General features: G+C 45.9%; 1 protein-coding gene across 6 annotated transcripts in view; it reads left to right on the top strand.

Moving 5' to 3' along the window:
* vwde (von Willebrand factor D and EGF domains) overlaps positions 1–20,161 on the top strand; it is a 456,813-nt gene that overhangs the window by 275,665 nt on the left and 160,987 nt on the right. For all 6 annotated transcript variants that reach the window (XM_072509130.1, XM_072509129.1, XM_072509127.1 and 3 more), the window contains exons 14-17: positions 6,708–6,866; positions 15,229–15,333; positions 18,814–18,928; positions 19,648–19,898. In XM_072509130.1, coding sequence (XP_072365231.1) covers positions 6,708–6,866; positions 15,229–15,333; positions 18,814–18,928; positions 19,648–19,898 — 630 coding nt within the window. The remainder of the gene's footprint in view (positions 1–6,707; positions 6,867–15,228; positions 15,334–18,813; positions 18,929–19,647; positions 19,899–20,161) is intronic.

The raw sequence follows: 20,161 nt of genomic DNA, 5'->3' as shown, positions 1-20,161 counted from the left end.
CCCCCCCGCGCAACGACTCCCTCCCCCCCGACCACCGCCTTCAGCGCCTCTCAGAACGTGCCTGCAGAGACCTCCCCATTCTGATTGTATTCTACATAATCCTTCATCACAGATTGCACCTTATCACAAAATGTTTTATCTGCCATTAACCCCAAATCCAATTTCCACCCCAGTCTGTGCCCGCCCCAACTCCAGCCTCATGGCAACAAAATGCAGCGCATCGTCCAAGATGACTTTACCTGCATACTCCACCCCACCAGAAGCTTCTTCCCCACTGTCATAATATACTGTATCATGATGCAGACACACACACACACACTGATGGACATGCAGTGGGACCAATCAGCATACACAACACCGCAGCCAATCACCAGTGAGAGCACACACACTATAAAGACAGGGGACAGGAGAGTTCGCGCTCATTCTAGTCGCAGCCAGCTCGGAGCACAGAGCTCACAGCCTGCAACACAGACATTCACCATTTTCTGAGTGCATCATCTGGTTAGGACTAGGCAAGGGTCAACAGTTAAAGCTGGTATTGCATTTACCCACAGTTCAAGTATGTTAATGTAGTTAACCTTATAATAAAATAGAGTTGCACCACTTCCAGTGTTGGTGACCTGTTTGTCATCCAGAACACCCAACACATCACCCACCGCAAAGAACTCAATTTTTGTGTATACTCAGTGGACATGGGAGATAAAGTTGTGTACCCCCTCATCCCTATCTTCATCACAAACTTGGGCTTCAACCAGCCCATCCATGGCTCCAGCACACAATTAAAATCACCCCCCATTATTCACTTGTGGGAATCCAGATCCAGGATGCTCACTAACAGCTTTTTCATGAAGTCCCCACCATCCCAATTGGGTGCATATACATTGACCAGCACCTCCGACGTCCAGCCAACCTCTCACTCACCATCACATACCATACTTACTGAGCCCGGCCAGGTGGTAGAAGTTTCAGTAGGGGAGCATTTCGGGAACAGTGACCACAATTCAGTAAGTTTTAAAGTGCTGGTGGACAAGGATAAGAGTGGTCCTAGGATGAATGTGCTAAATTGGGGGAAGGCTAAATATAACAATATTAGGCGGGAACTGAAGAACATAGATTGGGGGCGGATGTTTGAGGGCAAATCAACATCTGACATTTGGGAGGCTTTCAAGTGTCAGTTGAAAGGAATTCAGGACCGGCATGTTTCTGTGAGGAAGAAGGATAAATATGGCAATTTTCGGGAACCTTGGATAACGAGAGATATTTTAGGCCGCGTCAAAAAGAAAAAGGAGGCATTTGTCCGGGCTAAAAGGCTGGGAACAGACGAAGCCTGTGTGGAATATAAGGAAAGTAGGAAGGAACTTAAGCAAGGAGTCAGGAGGGCTAGAAGGGGTCACGAAAAGTCATTGGCAAATAGGGTTAAGGAAAATCCCAAGGCTTTTTACACGTACATAAAAAGCAAGAGGGTAGCCAGTGAAAGGGTTGGCCCACTGAAGGCTAGGCAAGGGTATCTATGTGTGGAGCCAGAGGAAATGGGCGAGGTACTAAATGAATACTTTGCATCAGTATTCACCAAAGAGAAGGAATTGGTAGATGTTGAGTCTGGAGAAGGGTGTGTAGATAGCCTGGGTCACATTGAGATCCAAAAAGACGAGGTATTGGGTGTCTTAAAAAATATTAAGGTAGATAAGTCCCCAGGGCCTGATGGGATCTACCCCAGAATACTGAAGGAGGCTGGAGAGGAAATTGCTGAGGCCTTGACAGAAATCTTTGGATCCTCACTGTCTTCAGGTGATGTCCCGGAGGACTGGAGAATAGCCAATGTTGTTCCTCTGTTTAAGAAGGGTAGCAAGGATAATCCAGCGAACTACAGGCCGGTGAGCCTTACGTCAGTGGTAGGGAAATTACTGGAGAGAATTCTTCGAGACAGGATCTACTCCCATTTGGAAGCAAATGGACGTATTAGTGAGAGGCAGCATGGTTTTGTGAAGGGGAGGTCGTGTCTCACGAACTTGAGAGAGTTTTTCGAGGAGGTCACAAAGATGATTGATGCAGGTAGGGCAGTGGATGTTGTCTATATGGACTGCAGTAAGGCCTTTGACAAGGTCCCTCATGGTAGACTAGTACAAAAGGTGAAGTCACACGGGATCAGGGGTGAGCTGGCAAGGTGGATACAGAACTGGCTAGGTCATAGAAGGCAGAGAGTAGCAACGGAAGGATGCTTTTATAATTGGAGGGCTGTGACCAATAGTGTTCCACAGGGATCAGTGCTGGGACCTTTGCTGTTTGTAGTATATATAAATGATTTGGAGGAAAATGTAACTGGTCTGATTAGTAAGTTTGCAGACGACACAAAGGTTGGTGGAATTGCGGATAGCGATGAGGACTGTCAGAGGATACAGCAGGATTTAGATTGTTTGGAAACTTGGGCAGAGAGATGGCAGATGGAGTTTAATCCGGACAAATGTGAGGTAATGCATTTTGGAAGGTCTAATGCAGGTAGGGAATATACAGTGAATGGTAGAACCCTCGAGTATTGAAAGTCAAAGAGATCTAGGAGTACAGGTCCACAGGTCACTGAAAGGGGCAACACAGGTGGAGAAGGTAGTCAAGAAGGCATACGGCATGCTTGCCTTCATTGGCTGGGGCATTGAGTATAAGAATTGGCAAGTCATGTTGCAGCTGTATAGAACCTTAGTTAGGCCACACTTGGAGTATAGTGTTCAATTCTGGTCGCCACACTACCAGAAGGATGTGGAGGCTTTAGAGAGGGTGCAGAAGAGATTTGTCAGAATGTTGCCTGGTATGGAGGGCATTAGCTATGAGGAGCGGTTGAATAAACTCGGTTTGTTCTCACTGGAACGAAGGAGGTTGAGGGGCGACCTGATAGAGGTCTACAAACTTATGAGGGGCATAGACAGAGTGGATAGTCAGAGGCTTTTCCCCAGGGTAGAGGGGTCAATTACTAAGGGGCATAAGTTTAAGGTGCAAGGGGCAAGGTTGAGAGTAGATGTACGAGGCATGTTTTTTACACAGAGGGTAGTGGGTGCCTGGAACTCGCTACCGGAGGAGGTGGTGGAAGCAGGGACGATAGTGACATTTCAGGGGCATCTTGACAAATACATGAATAGGATGGGAATAGAGGGATACGGACCCAGGAAGTGTAGAAGATTGTAGTTTAGTCGGGCAGTAAGGTCGGCACGGGCTTAGAGGGCCGAAGGGCCTGTTCCTGTGCTGTACATTTCTTTGTTCTTTGTTTGTTCTTTGTACCCCCTGGGTCCCACACCTCGCTTGTCACTGCAAATGTAACCTTTTTACTGAATAAAACACAACACCCCTCGCCTTAGAATCAAGCCCTGAGTGAAAGTTTGCGTCACCCATCCCTTCCTCATCCACCTCTGATCTTTTACTCACAAATGCCTTTACTGCAGAAAAATCATATCTGCCTTTAAACTCTTAAGGTGCGCAAAGACCCTTGACCTTTTGACCAGCCCGCTCAACCCCCAGACATTCCATGTTACAATCCTAACCAAAGGCTTTTGACCTCCTCCTCTATTAAGATCCGCCATCATCTCCAACTCCCCAAACCACTCAATTATCCATTCCGCAACCGACTTGAGCCCACCCAAAATGGCCGCCCCCTCGTTATCCCATGTTGGGGAGAATCCACCGCCCTCTTTCCTCACGATTCATCACCAAAAATCACCCATCAAATGAACAGAAAGTCCAAAACATATACTTCCACGCAGGAGTCACCCTGTGTGCAACCGGTCACACCATGGCCACCACCGGAAATCTCTGAAAGCAAAGTTATCTGACATCTAAAATACAATCGACCCTGAAGGTTTCGGATAAAGGATACTCAACCTGTATTTAACTCTTTATTTAATGTAAATATTAGTATGTTGAAGCCACTATTTTAGCTGATTCAGTTACTTTTGAAGCAACGATAAACTTGGTCAGGTTGAGAAATCTAAGTTCTCATCTTACATTGATCGGCACTGCCTAAACCTCAAAGTTCAGGCACACACAGCCACAAGCAGACCCTTATTATTCTCTTGGACTCCGCCCAACACTTGAATCTCAACAGGCCATAACTAGCTGCAAAGATCATTGCTGCACAATACATAAGCCTCATCTTTTTATCCTGGCAAAATACCTTAAATGCAACACACATCAATGGGCAGTACTGAGTATTTCTGCCTTCTTAATTATAGAATCATAGGATTTACAGTGCAGAAAGGCTATTCGGACTATCGAGTCTTCACCGGCCCTTGGAAAGAGCACCCCACCAAAGCCCACACCTCCACCCTATCGCCGTAACCCAGTAACCCCACCCAACCTTTTTGGACACAAAGGGCAATTTAGCATGGCCAATCCACCTAACCTACACATCTTCGGACTGTGGGAGGAAACCGGAGCACCCGAAGGAAACCCATGCAGAAAGGGGAGAACGTGCAAACTCCGCACAGACAGTGACCAAGCCGGGAATCGAATCTGGGACCCTGGAGCTATGATATAACTGTGCTGACCACTGTGCTACCGTGCTGCCCTTTGATCTTGAAACCCAGAGCAGAGAATCATGGAGGTACATCCCTATGGAAGTGCTGTAGTCATTGGTAACGAAAAAAGGTAGTTTTCAAGGAATTGACCATCTCAAGAGCCTGCCAGATAACCAGGCTGCCTAACCACCCCATCTCAATCAAAACAAGAGGCTATTGATGGCAGACAGCAGCTACTTTCCCTGAGCCCATCGGTTATGGCATGGTCCAGTCACCTCATTGCAACTGCAACACCAAAGATTCATGATGTGGCTATTCACTAAACTATATGAACGGGACTGCATTTTCTACTTTGTTTATGTTTATGACTGCATGATGTAGAAGGAAAGTTATATCGCTAATCACTTCAGGACTGTGCATTTGGAATGTATAAAATTTACAGGTTTCTTAAAGATCAAATGCAGAAGGTTACACTGAGTATGAAAATTAGTAAGATGTGTTAAAAATCTTAACTGAAGTTGCACATTTTTACTTAATGCCACCAGAATCCCATCATGTAAATGCCTAACAAGAAAAAATACATCAGCTGGAAAGCAACCCCCCACTTCCCCGTGGTTTGGCACTGGCCATTGGCGTGACTTGCCAGATGCTCCCCCCAGCAGGAAGGGCTGGAAAATCCCATTCATAATGTATGAAAGAACCATACGTTCATAATTAGTTTTAGACATGTGTCAAATCAAAGAGGATTAATCTATGACAGTTTTCAAGTCCATGAAATAAACTCTAATAACAAATATTCTTATTTCATCAAATTAAAACTGTTGTACAAAGTAGTTCAGTTTTGATTTCTGACATAGCATCTAATGTGTTTACAATTTTTACATCAAAGCACCTAACGTGTATGACGACTGTTACAAAACACAGGCATAAGTAAGAAAATAATGCTTCATATCTCCGAAGAAGCTGAAGATCTGCATTCTTTCACTCTCATTTGTAGTCTTCATAGGCCTTCTCTACACTATATGCACATTACATTGCTCTAATGTTGCAGCCTCTTTTGGGATTGGTGCTGTTCAATAATCTTGGCATATTTCAGTCTGAACTTCTCAGTTGAGCATTATTGTTATTAAATTGCAGATAATTAACTGACTTGGAATATGAAGCACGGATACCCCTGATCCGAGTTTGCCTATCACTACTTTGAGGCAGAAGGATTGATCTGCAAACATGGGCGAGATTCTCCATTTGGGAGACTATGGGTTATGGGTTGCATTCTCCGCATTCGGGATTTTTCATTTTGTCGGCAGCCCGGGGGTTTCCCGACGGCGCAGGGAACCCCCATTAACCAGCCAGCGAAACAGAGAATCCCAAAATCTGATGCTGTGGGACAGAGAAACACGCTCTATGTTCTCCCACCAGAGGAGAATTGCAACCGATTTACATTCCCCTGGGAGCGCAAATCGGGAAGAAATTCTGAATTCCTTGCCATGCATATATAGCTGCTATTTTGAGGAGGTGGGGTGGGGTGGGGGGTCCCTGTGGGGGTTCCTTCAGTTTGCAGGTCTCTGTGGGTGATTCCTTCAGTTATGGAGTCCCAGAAGAAAGCTCTCTATTATGGGGATCCCTGGCAGTCTCCCTATTTAAGGGAGAGATGAGGGACGGAGGAGATGTGAGAGGGGGTCTGGTACAGGAGGGGTGGGCAGGGAGTGCATTGTGGGGGGGGGGGGGGGGCGGGCCTCGGATGGACTTTGGGAAAAACTGTCGTAAGGAGGTATCCCCCCGGCCCACTGCGAGGTTCACTACATCAGAGCCACATTGATAAATACAAGAAGTGAAGTAATCTGCACCCACGTGATTTCTGTCCCAGGAGACCGGAAATTCACGAAGGGTCAGGGAATAGAGCGCCGGACCCGCTAAATGGTTGCAAATGATTCATTAAGACCTATTTGCATTAATTTACATCTTCCCGTTGGCACATGACTGTGAACCCCGATCCTGTTGCCAGCTGGTGGGGGGGGCGAGTATGCCCAATTCCCCATCGGGCAATGTGGGATGGAGAATATGCTTGCACACAAGAGAAGAGGGTAAAATGTGGTCTGCAGATGTAAGAACCATAAGGAGCTAGCGTGAAGTGTGCTCTAATTTTTATAATTGTGTTGTCTGAATTAATGTTGTTTCTTTCAATTTTCTTTATCTAATTGAGCATAGTACGTCAATGATGAATGGGTTCCAACTGTCTCACAGCCGACAAAGGCAACATTTTTGAGTAATCGAGTTGTGGATTGCCAGATTCCAGCTGAGATTGGTCAACCATTTGAAAGTATAGACCTCGTTGATGACAAGCCAATTGCAAGATGGCAAGTCAAGGTGTGAAATTTTAAATTTGCAAATAATTTGTATTAAAGAATGATATGAATCCTCAATTTTAATTATTGTAGTCTGCAGTAATCAAACTGCAGGAGGTTGGAGCTTACATAATTTTAGCTCTTCACTTTAAACACATCTTCATACCAACTGCAGAAACTCATAGAATGTTGCGATTTAGTCTGCACTTCTCTAGTGTCAAAAGGAATGTTTGCAAATATTGCAATTTCTGGTACTTTTAACTTCATTACCTTTTTTGCCCCTTAAATTCAAGCCTCCTCATCTTCTCTCGTGATGTGAAGATAAGATAAAGCATTTATGTTGAGAAGATTAATCACGCAGCACTAGTTAATGATAAATGTACTTTTTATATTTATATCCTCTCTATAATTTTGTGATCTTCTGTAATAATCTTTATTGTCCCAAGTAGCTTACTGTATCACTTATTACGGGCCAGGGTTTAGAGAACCCCAAAGTGTATCAGGGGTTCACCTGACCCATAACTTTTAATGGACTTCGGTTATGGGGAGCACAAGGGCCCACTGCACAGGTGTGATGCAACAGAATTAGGGCAGCACGGTAGCATTGTGGATAGCACAATTGCTTCACAGCGCCAGGGTCCCAGGTTCGATTCCGACTTGGGTCTCTGTCTGTGCGGAGTCTGCACATCCTCCCCGTGTGTGCGTGGGTTTCCTCCGGGTGCTCCGGTTTCCTCCCACAGTCCAGGATGTGCAGGTTAGGTGGATTGGCCATGGTAAGTTGCCCTTAGTGTCCAAAATTGCCCTTCGTGTTGGGTGGGGTTTACTGGGTTATGGGGATAGGGTGGAGGTGTTGACTTTGGGTAGGGCGCTCTTTCCAAGAACCGGTGCAGACTCGATGGGCTGAATGGCCTCCTTCTGCACTGTAAAATCTATGAAAAAAAAATCTAAAGTACTTTTGAAACAAAACCATGTTTATTTATGAACCCAGTTAACACTATAAACCCAGAGAAAATATCTTAACAACTATCAACACCAATAAACCCCACAGATACAATATTCTATAAGTAACCTTTCATAACTTTCCTAACAACATCCATAAGTTACAGAAAGTCAGCAGGCTTAAAATTTCTACAGAAACAGGTAGTACTTTGAAATCCTCAAATGATCTGGAGACAGTCTGTAGCTTGTAGAGAGAGATCATTAAGCAGCTGCTTGCTTTGCCTGCAGCTATCCAGCTCTGAAAACGAAACTAAAACACATGTAGCTGCCTGCTCAAAAACAAAAGTGAAAGACCAGCCCAGCTCCACCCACACTCTGACATCACTGCAGCTATTTGATAAACACCCATTTCTTAAAGGTACGTCCACTACAGCTATTTGATACACACCCAGTTCTTAAAGGTACTCTCACGTGACACATTGCAATGAAGTTATTGTGAAAAAACCCAAGTCGCCACATTCCGGCGCCTGTTCAGATACACAGAGGGAAAATTCAAAATGTCCAAATTACCTAACACCATGTCTTTCGGGACTTGTGGGAAGAAACCGGAGCACCTGGAGGAAATCCACGCAGACACGGGGAGAACGTGCAGACTCCGCGCAGACAGTGACCCAAGCCGTGAATCAAACCTGGCACCCTGGAGCTGTGAAGCAACAGTGCTAACCACTGTGCTACCCTGCCGCTCTGAAGTCAACTATCTAAACAGTTTAGTTATAGTGACAACACATATTAATGTTTTGAATGTATCCTTAGTTCTGTGTAATCACTGCATATAAGGTAGAGTCACATTAAGCTTGAGATGTAGTTTTCTCTAAATTTGCAATATGAATAATCAGTTAGTAAGTTTTATGCTGCAGTATTAATCATTCGTGCAGTGACTTGCATTCATGCAGTGAAAACAATATAAAATATGTAAATTATAAATCTGGTTTGCGGAGTTAAAATTGGACTAAATTTAATCAGTGAGAAAAATTCTGAACAAGAATTTTGAATTTATATGATTTAAAATTGGATGCAGTAATTTGAAATTAATGGGAGAATTTTGGGTTCCGGGTTGGAACCCTGACCTTGGGGTCAGATATGTGGCCAGACCCAAAATGTGTAAGGAACAAACACCCAGCAGTGATTTACCCTCAATTGGTCAATCAGTGTCAGCTCACCAGCTAATTAAGCTCCACATCACAGCTAATTAATGACAGGGCTGGGTTCTCAAAGCTGGAGGGCCAACAGGAGGCCCACCAGCTCAGAAGGAAATGCTGTTTCAGGTAAAGGTGAAAGAATCGGGGCGCGAGTCTCCACTCCCACGCCGGTTAGGAGAATCGCCTGGGCTGCCGAAATTTCCGGGGATGCCGGTCCGACGCCTTCCCGCGATTCTCCCAAGCAGCGGGAACGGTCCGGTCGAGTTTCGCAGGCCGGAAAATCGCCGGAGATACCCAAAATGGCAATTCTCCGGCACCCCCGCTATTCTGAGGCCCGGATGGGCCGAGCGGGCAGGCCAAAACGGCGGGTTCCACCTGGCGCCGTCCACACCTGGTCGCTACAGTCGTGGGCGGTGCATGAACGCTGGGGGGGGCGGCCTGTGGGGGGGGCGAGGGTGGATCCTGCACCGGGCTTCACCTTGAATGTGGGGTGGCCCGCGCTCGGTGCCCACCGATCGTCGGGCCGTCCTCTCTGAAGGAGGACCTCCTTCCTTCCGCGGCCCCGCAAGATCCGTCCCCCATCTTCTTTCGGGGTGGATTTCGACAGGACGGCAACCACGCATGTGCGGGTTGGCGCCGGCCAACCCGCGCATGCGCGGATGACGTGCGTTATGCGGCGCCGGCCGCGTCATCTATTCGACGCCGCTTTTACGCGGGCGACAAGGCCTGGCGCGGGTCGATGACGCGGCCCCGATACTGGCCCATTGTCAGGGCCTGAATCGGTCGGGACCGGGGCCATTCCGCGCCGTTGTGAACCTCGACGGCGTTCACGACGGCGCGGCCACTTCGGCGTGGGGGTGGAGAATCGCGCCCGGTGCCTCTATAACTGGCTGCCCTCTCAACAACTTTTAAATCTTTTTTTATTAAAAAATGCCCACAGCTGCCAGGTCACCATCATAGAGGAAAATTGCTCCACAGGATGAATCTTGGCCACAAGTAAAGGCAGAAGGACTACAAAGGCATATTTCAACACTGGTTCTCCCACTCTGCCAATTCACAATCGGACTGGGAGACCTGCTGATTGACTGAAAAATTCCAGTCAACTTCTGTTAATTGGCTTTTGTTTTACTTCTGAACTCCAGCGAATGCAATCTTAACTAATTCAATTTTTCCTCATACATCAGTCCCGCCATCCCAGGAATCAGTCTGGTAAACCTTCGCTATACACCCTCTAGAGCAAGATCATCCTTCTTCAGATAAGGAGACCAAAACTGCGCACAATATTCCAGGTGTGGCCTCACCAAGGCCCTGTATAATTGCAGCAAGACACCCCTGCTCCTGAACTTGAATCCTCTCACAATAAAGGCCAGCTGCCTTCTTTACTGTCTGCTGTATCTGCATGCTTACCTTCAGTGACTGGTGTATGAGGACACCATCTCGTTGCACATTCGCCTCTCCACTTTATGGCTATTCAGATCATAGTCTGCCTTCTCGTTTTTGCTACCAAAGTGGATAGACTCGCATTTCTTCAAATTATACTGCTTCTGTCGCATTTGCTCACTCACTCAACTTGATCAAATCACACTGAAGGATCCTCCTTGCATCTCACCCTCCCACCCAACTTGGTGTCATCGGCAAATTTGAAGATATTAGATTCTGTTCCCTCATCTAAATCATTAATATATATTTAAATAGCTGGGGTCCTTGCTGGAGTCCTAGTACTGCACTAGTCACTGCCTGCCAATTTGAAAACGATCCGCTAATTCCTACTGTGTTTCTTGTCTGCCAACCAGTTTTCTATTAATTTCAATACCCCTAATCTCATGCACTTTAATTTTACACATTAATCACGGTAATGAGGGCAGCACGGTAGCACAAGTGGATAGCACTGTGGCTTCACAGTGCCAGGGTCCCAGGTTCAATTCCCTGCTGGGTCACTGTCTGTGTGGAGTCTGCACGCTCTCCCCGTGTCTGCGTGGGTTTCCTCCGGGTGGTCCGGTTTCCTCCCACAGTCCAAAGACATGCAGATTAGGTGGATTGGCCATGATAAATTGCCCTTAGTGTCCAAAACGGTTAGGAAGGGTTGTTGGGTTACGGGGATAGGGTGGAAGTGAGGGCGTAAGTGGGTCGGTGCAGACTCGATGAGCCGAATGGCCTCCTTCTGCACTGTATGTTCTATGTTATGTTCGTATGCGGGACTTTGTCAAAAGCCTTCTGAAAGTCCAAATATACCACATTCACTGGCTCCCCCTCATCAACTCTACTAGTTACATCCTTGGAGAATTCCAGTAGATTTGTCAAGCATGATTTCCCCATGATAAATCCATGATGACTCTGCCTGATCCTGCCACTGTTTTCTAAGTGCTCTGCTGTAAAATCTTTGACACTAGGTAGTAGATATTCCTCCTGCTTTCCTTGAGTCAAGATTCCAGAATTTCAGTCATACTGCATCTGTTTTATAGGTTTGCACAGATCCATTTAGTGCTGACCATTGGATTGGATTCCTCCAAATGTCCAGATCACATGTTGGACATAAATGCTAATTAAAATATTTAAATAAGGGCCCAATGCTTGTTGTCAGATTCTTTTGAGAAATTGAACTACCCCAGTGATTGAATTGGCATGTGATAAACTCATTTAACAAACCATGGTGCCAGCAGGTAGAAGTGACCCTACAGTAGCATTATTTAAAGGGCTTATCATCACCATACAGATTGGTTACTGCCTTGTCCTTTTAGGCTGTTGGTTAACTGCTTTTTCTTTTGCCTATTATCTGCGTTCTATCACTGAACTCTAACTTTTGATGAGTTTTAGCTTGTTTTGGATTGCTTTCCTCTGCCTATGAATCAGCTTTATTGCAGATGTAGATGGTCTAGTAGGCCTGCCTTTGTTGTGGAGGAGCAATGAAGAAGGCAAGAGGGAGCAGAGAATACAGAGGAGAGGGGAAGGGCTGGTTTAGCTCAGTGGGCTAGACAGCTGGTTTGTGATGCAGAACAAGGCCAGCAGCTTGGGTTAAATTCCTGTACCATCTTACCCGAACAGCCGCCGAATGTGGCGACATGGTGCTTTTCACAGAAATTTCATACTTGTGACAATAAACTATTATTATTATTGATAACTGGGTAGGAGGCCATTCTCATATGTCTTCAGGAAACACTGATCCAACCTCAACTTCACTGAGGAGATTGTGTGAGAAACTATCCCCACCAAGGAGGCTGCATGTTCCCAGTGAAGTCTCTCTCTGTGTTCGGTGCCTTCCGAATAGAATTTTCTCCATTTTTATCAGTCACAAGCCAGGTGTTATCATGAGTAAGCAGACCTATTTGGCCTCGTCAGGGATGCTTTGAGGGTATCCTATGATCCTAACATCCTAAGTGTTTCCATTGTCCTTCTGGGAGTCTCTGCCATGACCAAAATCTGAATAAAGCAGTCACTGGAATCATCTGGTGTCAGGCATATGAATGACATGTCCTCCTCCGTGGAGCTGGGTTTAAATGATTAGTTCCTTGTTGCTGGACATGTTGCCTTGCGAGAGGACGCTACTGTTGAACTGCCTTTCTTGCCACCAGATTTGGAGGACCTTCCAAAGGCACTGCAGATAGCATTTCTCCAGTTCTTTGGGGTGTCTGCTATAGATTGTCCAAGTTTCCAAAGAAACACGATGATTACTGTTGCCCGATCAACCATGACCTTAGTCCCTAATTGAGATCCTGGTATTCAAATACTCTTTGTTTTAGTTATACAAAGCCTGAGCTGGGACATTGGGGACAAAGATGAATTTCATCATCTTTATTTACCTTCGTTGAGAGGAGGCTCCCAGGATCCCAGAAGGAAAAGCCGGGCCAAAAATTTTAAATCCCAGTAAAAGTCCGTAATATTGACATTGGTAATACTGGACTTCCATTTTACGGTACAAGAACCAGTTTACTGCTACTCTTCATTTCCAAGTATTACTGTTTTTTCCTTTGTGAATGAAAAATGGTCCATTTATGGACAGCTTTCAAAAGAGAGAAAACCCCTGAAACCACTGTCAGTAATGGTTTTCATGGTACATCAGGCTTACACCTGTTCCGTATCTTCCTGAATTAAGCAACAGATTGGCATTGGGCATCTGTGAGGCGGCAGAGGTACTTTTCCCATATTCGACTCCGGCGTGCCTCATTTTTACAGGTTGACAATGGATGGCGATCAGTTTTAGTTATCAATCCCAGAAAATAGCTGCGCCATTGCTTATATAATAACAGTAACTACTGTCATGCCCAGGACTGGCACGTCATATGAACTTTCCAGTAATACTTTGAAAAATTGGACATAAAACAAGCTGTTAAGCTGTAAATCCTGTGACTTTTGGCCTTTGGACTTCAGAAAGTATCAAGTCTCCGGCAAATAATTATTTAAATATGGACATTCAAAGCCATCCATGGAATTCCCACATCTTTGTTTAAGGATACAAAAGACCATGGAGTTTCCGGACTGTATGTTTCATGCTGGGCAAAAGGGAAGATCAAAAGTCAATTTGTGGTAGATGAAAGGGAATGGCAACAATCGACCTCACATTGTATCACAATGGCCTCACCATCCAAACTAGACTGGATGGGCCTTAGAAATGTTGACCCACAACACCGAATGTGAAATCAACAGGAACACCACACCCTATTTGGAAAAGACCTTGGATGGAATTTTATGACCTCTCCCACTGGAGTGATCTTTGGGTCCTGCGAAGTCAATGGACATTTGATTGGCTTGCTGCCCCCTGCTGCAATGAGGCTATAAAATTCCGCATCCTGAATTTGTGAAAAACCGCATGGTGAGATAGCCATGTTTGCAAGTCAGCTAAGAGCAGTTTGCTGGCAGATCCAACAGAGCCATCTGAACCATCAGTTCAGCCAGTCTGTGAGCCAGACTTGAACCTAGCTGTAAAACATCAAACAGCCAAAGTATTTAACCTGTTCCAGATTTCACTGAGAACCAACCTTTTAGATATTTGACTACAATAGCCCGCTGTCAACTCTTCACTTTACAAGACCTTCACTTCAACTTAAGCATTGAATGCGTTCAAGAAACAACAGACATGCCACATGGGAGACTGGAGAGTGTGTGTGTCGTGTGTGTAGACAGAGGGTATGCCCGTGTTTGCCATGGGTTCAAAATCTCGAGAGCATAGGAAAACAAGAATCTCGGCAGCAAGATCACATAATTTTCCCCGCCTTTCATCGGGGACGTGACCGGAACCTCATTTCGATACATGTGAATAAATTATAATTTGATTAAAGGACTTCCACGCTATATGTTTCCCCATTTTTAGAATTCCCGCTCGCCAGTGTAACATCATATCAGTGAGGTTTACAACTGGTATTTAAAAATGTGAAGCAGTTGAAGGGAACCCACCGGGGCACAAAGTTAAGTATAGTCCCTGGCGGTGAGTGACATGCCTGAGCTGGGGGAGAGTGACATGCCTGAGCAGGGCCAGTGCCAGGGGGTAGTGGCAAGGTGGCCCTTCTGGGGAGCCCCATTGGTCTTTGTGGACTCCACTTCTGTACCCCTGGCAGGATTCCAATGAAACAGCTGGAGACACTCAAATATGATTGGGGATCCCAATCTTACACAGTGACATTGTTTGGGATTTGTGCCCTGGAATTAGTATGCCACATATAACATGGTGTAACACATGGTGAAACAGCCAACAAGCACATGAGTGAGCTCCAGTGTGACATGGAGCAGGATATGATAGGAGCCCAGACATTAGATTGAGGCTCATTTTTTAAAAACATTATTCCAACCACAACATTTTGGCTGCAGGAACCTAGTGCAGTTTTTCTGTTGGACGCATTGCAATTTAGACCAGAAAACTGAGCTGCTGGGTTTCCACCCATTTATGGCATTTCTAACAAATTTGAAGAAATGCTAAGATACTTCTCTCCTGAATGAGAACTCTTGTTGAACTGTTCGTGGCATAATCACCTGCCCCAATAATATGTTAATGACCATGTCCGTGTTTTTTTGGACAAGGTCATTCTTGGAGCAAATCATTGCCAGAATCCCTTAGAGCCATTGTTAGCGGCAAAGCTTACTCAGACTATTTTCCACCTAATTCTGTTAAATTATGATCCCTAATCTTTAGACAGGTGATATATAAAGTAAGCAATAATGTCAAATTATAAAATTACTTTAATTTAGTGAGCACATAAATAACGTTCTTTGTTATAGGTCGACAGAAATATGATTTAATTTTGTTTTCTCTGACAGATTTCAAATGATGGCTACGCATACAGCAACTCACAGTTATTAACATTATTTGATGGAGCTTGTCAAATTTGTGAGCCAAACTCTGATGGACTCTGTACTTTAAAGGTAAGATCAGAAATTGTTGGCTGGATTTTGCATTCCCAAATTGGGTGCACTGACAAGAAATTTGGTATGATGAGATCGGGTGGACAGCCTGACGCCATCACACAGTCTCCGATAATATCGAAGGTTAACGGGAGCCGAAGTTGGCAACCCATCCGCCATTTTGAAATCATTAACTATAACAACCCAACGATCCACAATTTTTTTTGTTGTCTGCTGCATTTTTTGGGCATCAGACATTTAAAATGGAGCCTTTTATGCCAGCTAAAATGAGGCGGCACAAGGCCCATGGTTGAATATACCAGCAGTTTCTGCAAAGGGGGGTGGTATCATCTGTATGATTTTTAACAACATTTTGTAAAATCTTGACAAAGCTGTGGAACTGGATTCGCCTCTGGTGAGATTCTCCGTTGCGCCAGCAGTGCACCCATGCCCAGGGATTTCCCGACGGCGTCATAATAGGAACTCCCATTGGCCGGCTGGCAGGACGGAGAATCGCGCTGCCGGCGGGGGCACGCCACACCAGAAAACTGGTGCGGTGGGTTGGAGAATCCCGCCCATGAGCCTTTGGTTGTTCATGGTGAATGAATGGAATCCTCTTGGTCACTGATGAATGACATTCATTGTTAATATATGACTCCCCTTTGCTAATGGGATGACAGATTTGATACAGCTCTGCCCTGTTCACTGTAGCCTTCACTCTCAAAGGCTGCATTCCTTTCTTCCACGATGCAGCTTCTCAAACTTTGATGTGAGGCTATTGATTCCGGTGGGCAGCTGTTTTAATGAGCATTCATGAGATGCAAATGGTACTCCGGCATCCAGTCAGCAGGAAGACCGACCTGCCATTAGCCCGCCACTGGGAGAATTGCAAGCATTTTTACACCAGTGGATTTCTGACTTTTTGACTCCTGCTAGATTCACTGCTCCTGTCACCAAACCTGCCACAGGTGGGATGAGGAGTTTTGCTCACAATGAGGAGTTTTGCCCAAAGTGTGGATGGATTGGATGTTGATATTTTTTGCTGTCCTGGTTCACTACTGAAACATGAGTGGAAATCAGAATGAAATGATCAGACAATCAGATTTCTGTATCGTGATTTTCAGTTCTCTTTTAGCACAAAGAAGTCCAGTTTTAAAAACTCTTCTGATTAATTCAGAACTAACAAATTAGATCACCACCTAGAGGGGAACTGTGGCAATTACAGATTTAAAATATTATAAATCCCACAATGAATAAAATATGCAGATGAATTTTGTTGTAGCATCAATTATATTTATCAACCCACTTTAATTTTTAAAGTCATTCTTGAATGTTTGCAATAGTGTTTTTGTAATGCGAAAAATATCCGTACCTGAATATCCTTAATGGCACACCATGCCATCAATACAATCAACACAGACAAGGTAAGCCTCAGTTTTCAGTGTTAATTGTGTATTTAATTGTGTTATAGTGGTGGATGTTAACTAGGAATTCATCTGGACTGTGAATCTATGGTTGTTGAAGTTGGAGATGCGTGATGTATACAAATAAGGGGCGGAATTCTCCGACCCCCCGCCGGATCGGAGAATCGGCGCAGCGCCGCGCGAATTGTGCCATGCTGCTCCGACGCTGGATCGCAATTCTACGCAGTGCGGAGAATCGGCTCCATCGGCGCCAGCGTGGTCGGTGCGGCGCCGGTTGGGGTATGGGGCGACTCTCCGGCCCAGGCCGGCGCGTCGATTCTCCGGCCCGAATGGGCCGAGCGGCCTTCAACAAAAAGCCGAGGTCCCGCTGGCGCTGTTCTAACATCCTCTGAGCCGGCGGGACCTCGGCATTGAAGGGTTCGGGGCGGCCTGTGGGGGAGGAGGGGGGCTCTGAACCCGGGGGGGGGCCTCAGTAGTGGCCTGGCCCGCGATCGGGGCCCACTGATCGGCGGGCCGGCCTCTCTGCCCCCGGGCCTCCTTTCCTCCGCGCCGGCTTCTGTAGCCCTGCGCCATTTGGCGTCGGGGCCGGCGTGGAGAAAAGGCCACCGCGCATGCGCTAGTTGACGCCGGCCCAACTGCGCATGCGCGGACCCCGCGGTGCCGGGTTCAGGCCGGTATCGGCAGCTGGAGCGGCATAGGCCGCTCATCACCGTCCTAGCCCCCTGTGGGCCGTAGAATGGGGTCCCGGAATGGGCGCCAATGCCGGAGTAAAACACTCCCGTTTTTACTCCGCCGTCGGCACTTAGCCGCCCGTTGGGAGAATTCCGCTCAAGATTTACTGAAATGCATAAAAATAGGGCCCTGAAAAATATATCCTGAACCACCTATTTATCTGAATTATATCAGCACATAGGTTTTTGACCTTGTGATGGGATGATAATAGATATACAGAAAAACAACAGGCGGGATTCTCCCCCCCCCCCCCCCCCCCCCCCCCCCCGGGTGGGAGAATCGACGGGACGCCACGTGCGTCCCGCCCCGATACCCCGTTTGCAACGGGCGAGCGCCGATTCTCCAGCTCGGATGGGCCGTGCGGCCTGCCCAACACGACGGGTTCCCGCCGGCGCCATCGACACCTGGTCGCTGCTGGCGGGAACAGCACGGGAATGCTGGGGGGAGCGGCCTGTGGGGAGGGGGGTTCCTGCTCCGGGGAGGGGCTCAAAAGAGGCCTGGCCCGCGATCGGTGCCTGCCAATCTGCGGGCCGGCCTCTCTGAAGAAGGACCTCCTTTCCTCTGCCGCCCTGCAAGATCCATCCGACATCTTCTTGCAGGGCGGCCTCGGGGAGATCGGCAACCGTGCATGCACAGGTTGGCGCCGGCCACCCCGCGCATGCGCGGGTGACATCATTTACACCGCGTCGGCCACGTCATTTACGCGGCGCCAAGGCCCGGCGCGCGTAAATGATGCGGCGCCGCTCCGAGCCCCCCCCCCCCCCCGAGGGCGGGAGAATGGGGGGCTGGGAGCGGGCTCCGACGCCGGAGTGAAACACTCCGGTTTTCACTCCGGCGTCGGGACTTAGTCTCCCGATGGGAGAATTGCGCCCCAGATCTTCTGGTGGAGAATCCAAAACAAAAGGATACAATTTTAAAATATGAGCTAGGCGTTTTAGTAATGAGATCAAGAAACAATTATTTCACACAAAGTGTTTTGGAAATGTGGCTCAAAAAAGTTGGGGAGGTTTTGTCAATTGAAATCTTCAGTATTGACTGGTAAATAGTTTTTTGTTCCGTAAAGGTGTCACTTGCCAAAGCAAGTAAATAGTGTGCACATTGTCATCTGTTGTTGCATAAGGGATTGGACCTATGTATGTCAAATCTGTCAGGATACGTCACTTTGTTAAATTTTTTCTGTTTGATATGGTGGACAGTTTTGGGATTCAACATCCTCGTATATTTGTCACTCATGGGTTATTCAGATTGGCTCACTATACAAAATTATCAAAGCCATGTCCTTTAAAACATGTATTTGAATATACTGCATAAGTTTGTATTTCGATTGTCCTACTATTTGTTCCAGGAGCAAACATGCAACATCGATGGACTCTGTTATGGAGCAGGTGATCCAAATCCAACTAGCCCTTGCCTTTTGTGCAGACCAGACGCATCCAAATTTGAGTGGTCTGTCAATGAAAGTAAGTTACTTCATATTGCTGCATTTCTGGCCGTTGACATATATTATAACAGAATCTAAACTCACCAATGTTCTACTATAGCTATGCGATGTCAGATATCAAATCTAATATTGATTGCTTTAACAATTATTCAATAAGTTAATTTTATTCCTCTTGGATGAAGCCCAGCATCAACAAAAATGATAACAGAACGCATGAATTTTAGTAAAATAGATGGGTTAGAAGTGTTTAATTTCCCAATATGAACTCCCAACATCTATTAATATCATAGAATTTACAGTGCAGAAGGAGACCATTCAACCCATTGAGTCTTCACTGGCCCCTGAAAGAGCACTCTCCCTAAGCCCTACCCTCCACCCTATCCTGATAACCCAGCAACCCCACCAAGCTTTAACTAGCTTTCACACACACCAACTGTCTGCATTGTTGAATGAATCTCCTTTCATGCTTGAGCGGCTTTCAAGTTGTCAGCTGTGAAAGTAACCACAATGTTTATAAACATCCACCCATGATTGACAGCTCCTGGACCACATCAAAGTTAGTTCAGTGCTTTTTGCAGAGAAAAAGACTGAGAGCACTTAAAGCACTTAACTGGTTAGTTACTTGCATGTTGTGATCCTTTGTATTCCACCACCTAGGTTAAAATCTGTCCTATACCAACTGCTGATTGTTCTGTAGTTTGTTTCTGTATGAAGTAAAATGATTAACTATTTTTGCAGATAACCAACCTCCAATATTTCAAGCTTCACAAGGAAGGCTTCAAACTTTTACTGGTGAAAATTTTATCTATCAGTTCTTGGCTTCAGACCCAGAAGGATCTGCTGTTGTTTTTAACATAGATACTGGGCCCAAGGATGCTAGCCTTTCTCCTGCAGGGCTCCTTATATGGAAGGTTTCTTTGAAGGAGCTGCAGACGTTCAGGTTTTCTGTGACAGATGACTGCAATGCTAAGACCAATGTGTCAGTAGAGGTATGGACATTGCATAGCGAAGTGTAAGACTTTCTACAATAGTACATTTTGTGATTATTTATGTGAAGGAGAAATTATCATTTTCTATTGTGAAAACGTTGCATATTTTGTGGGAGGAATGAATTTTTGTGCCGTATATCACTGTTACGGAAATAAATATTTTGCAAATTCTAGCACCCTGAATCAGCTCCAAGGTCAAATATAACGGAAGAAAACATCAGCAAAGGCCTCTTTTTGGAAGCAAACCTAGATATTGACATTGT

This window comes from Scyliorhinus torazame, chromosome 6 (assembly GCF_047496885.1).
Source record: "Scyliorhinus torazame isolate Kashiwa2021f chromosome 6, sScyTor2.1, whole genome shotgun sequence".
Taxonomy (NCBI): Eukaryota; Metazoa; Chordata; class Chondrichthyes; order Carcharhiniformes; family Scyliorhinidae; genus Scyliorhinus; species Scyliorhinus torazame.
The sequence above is the reverse complement of the archived record's forward strand: the minus strand, read 5'-3'. Positions and strand labels throughout refer to the sequence as shown.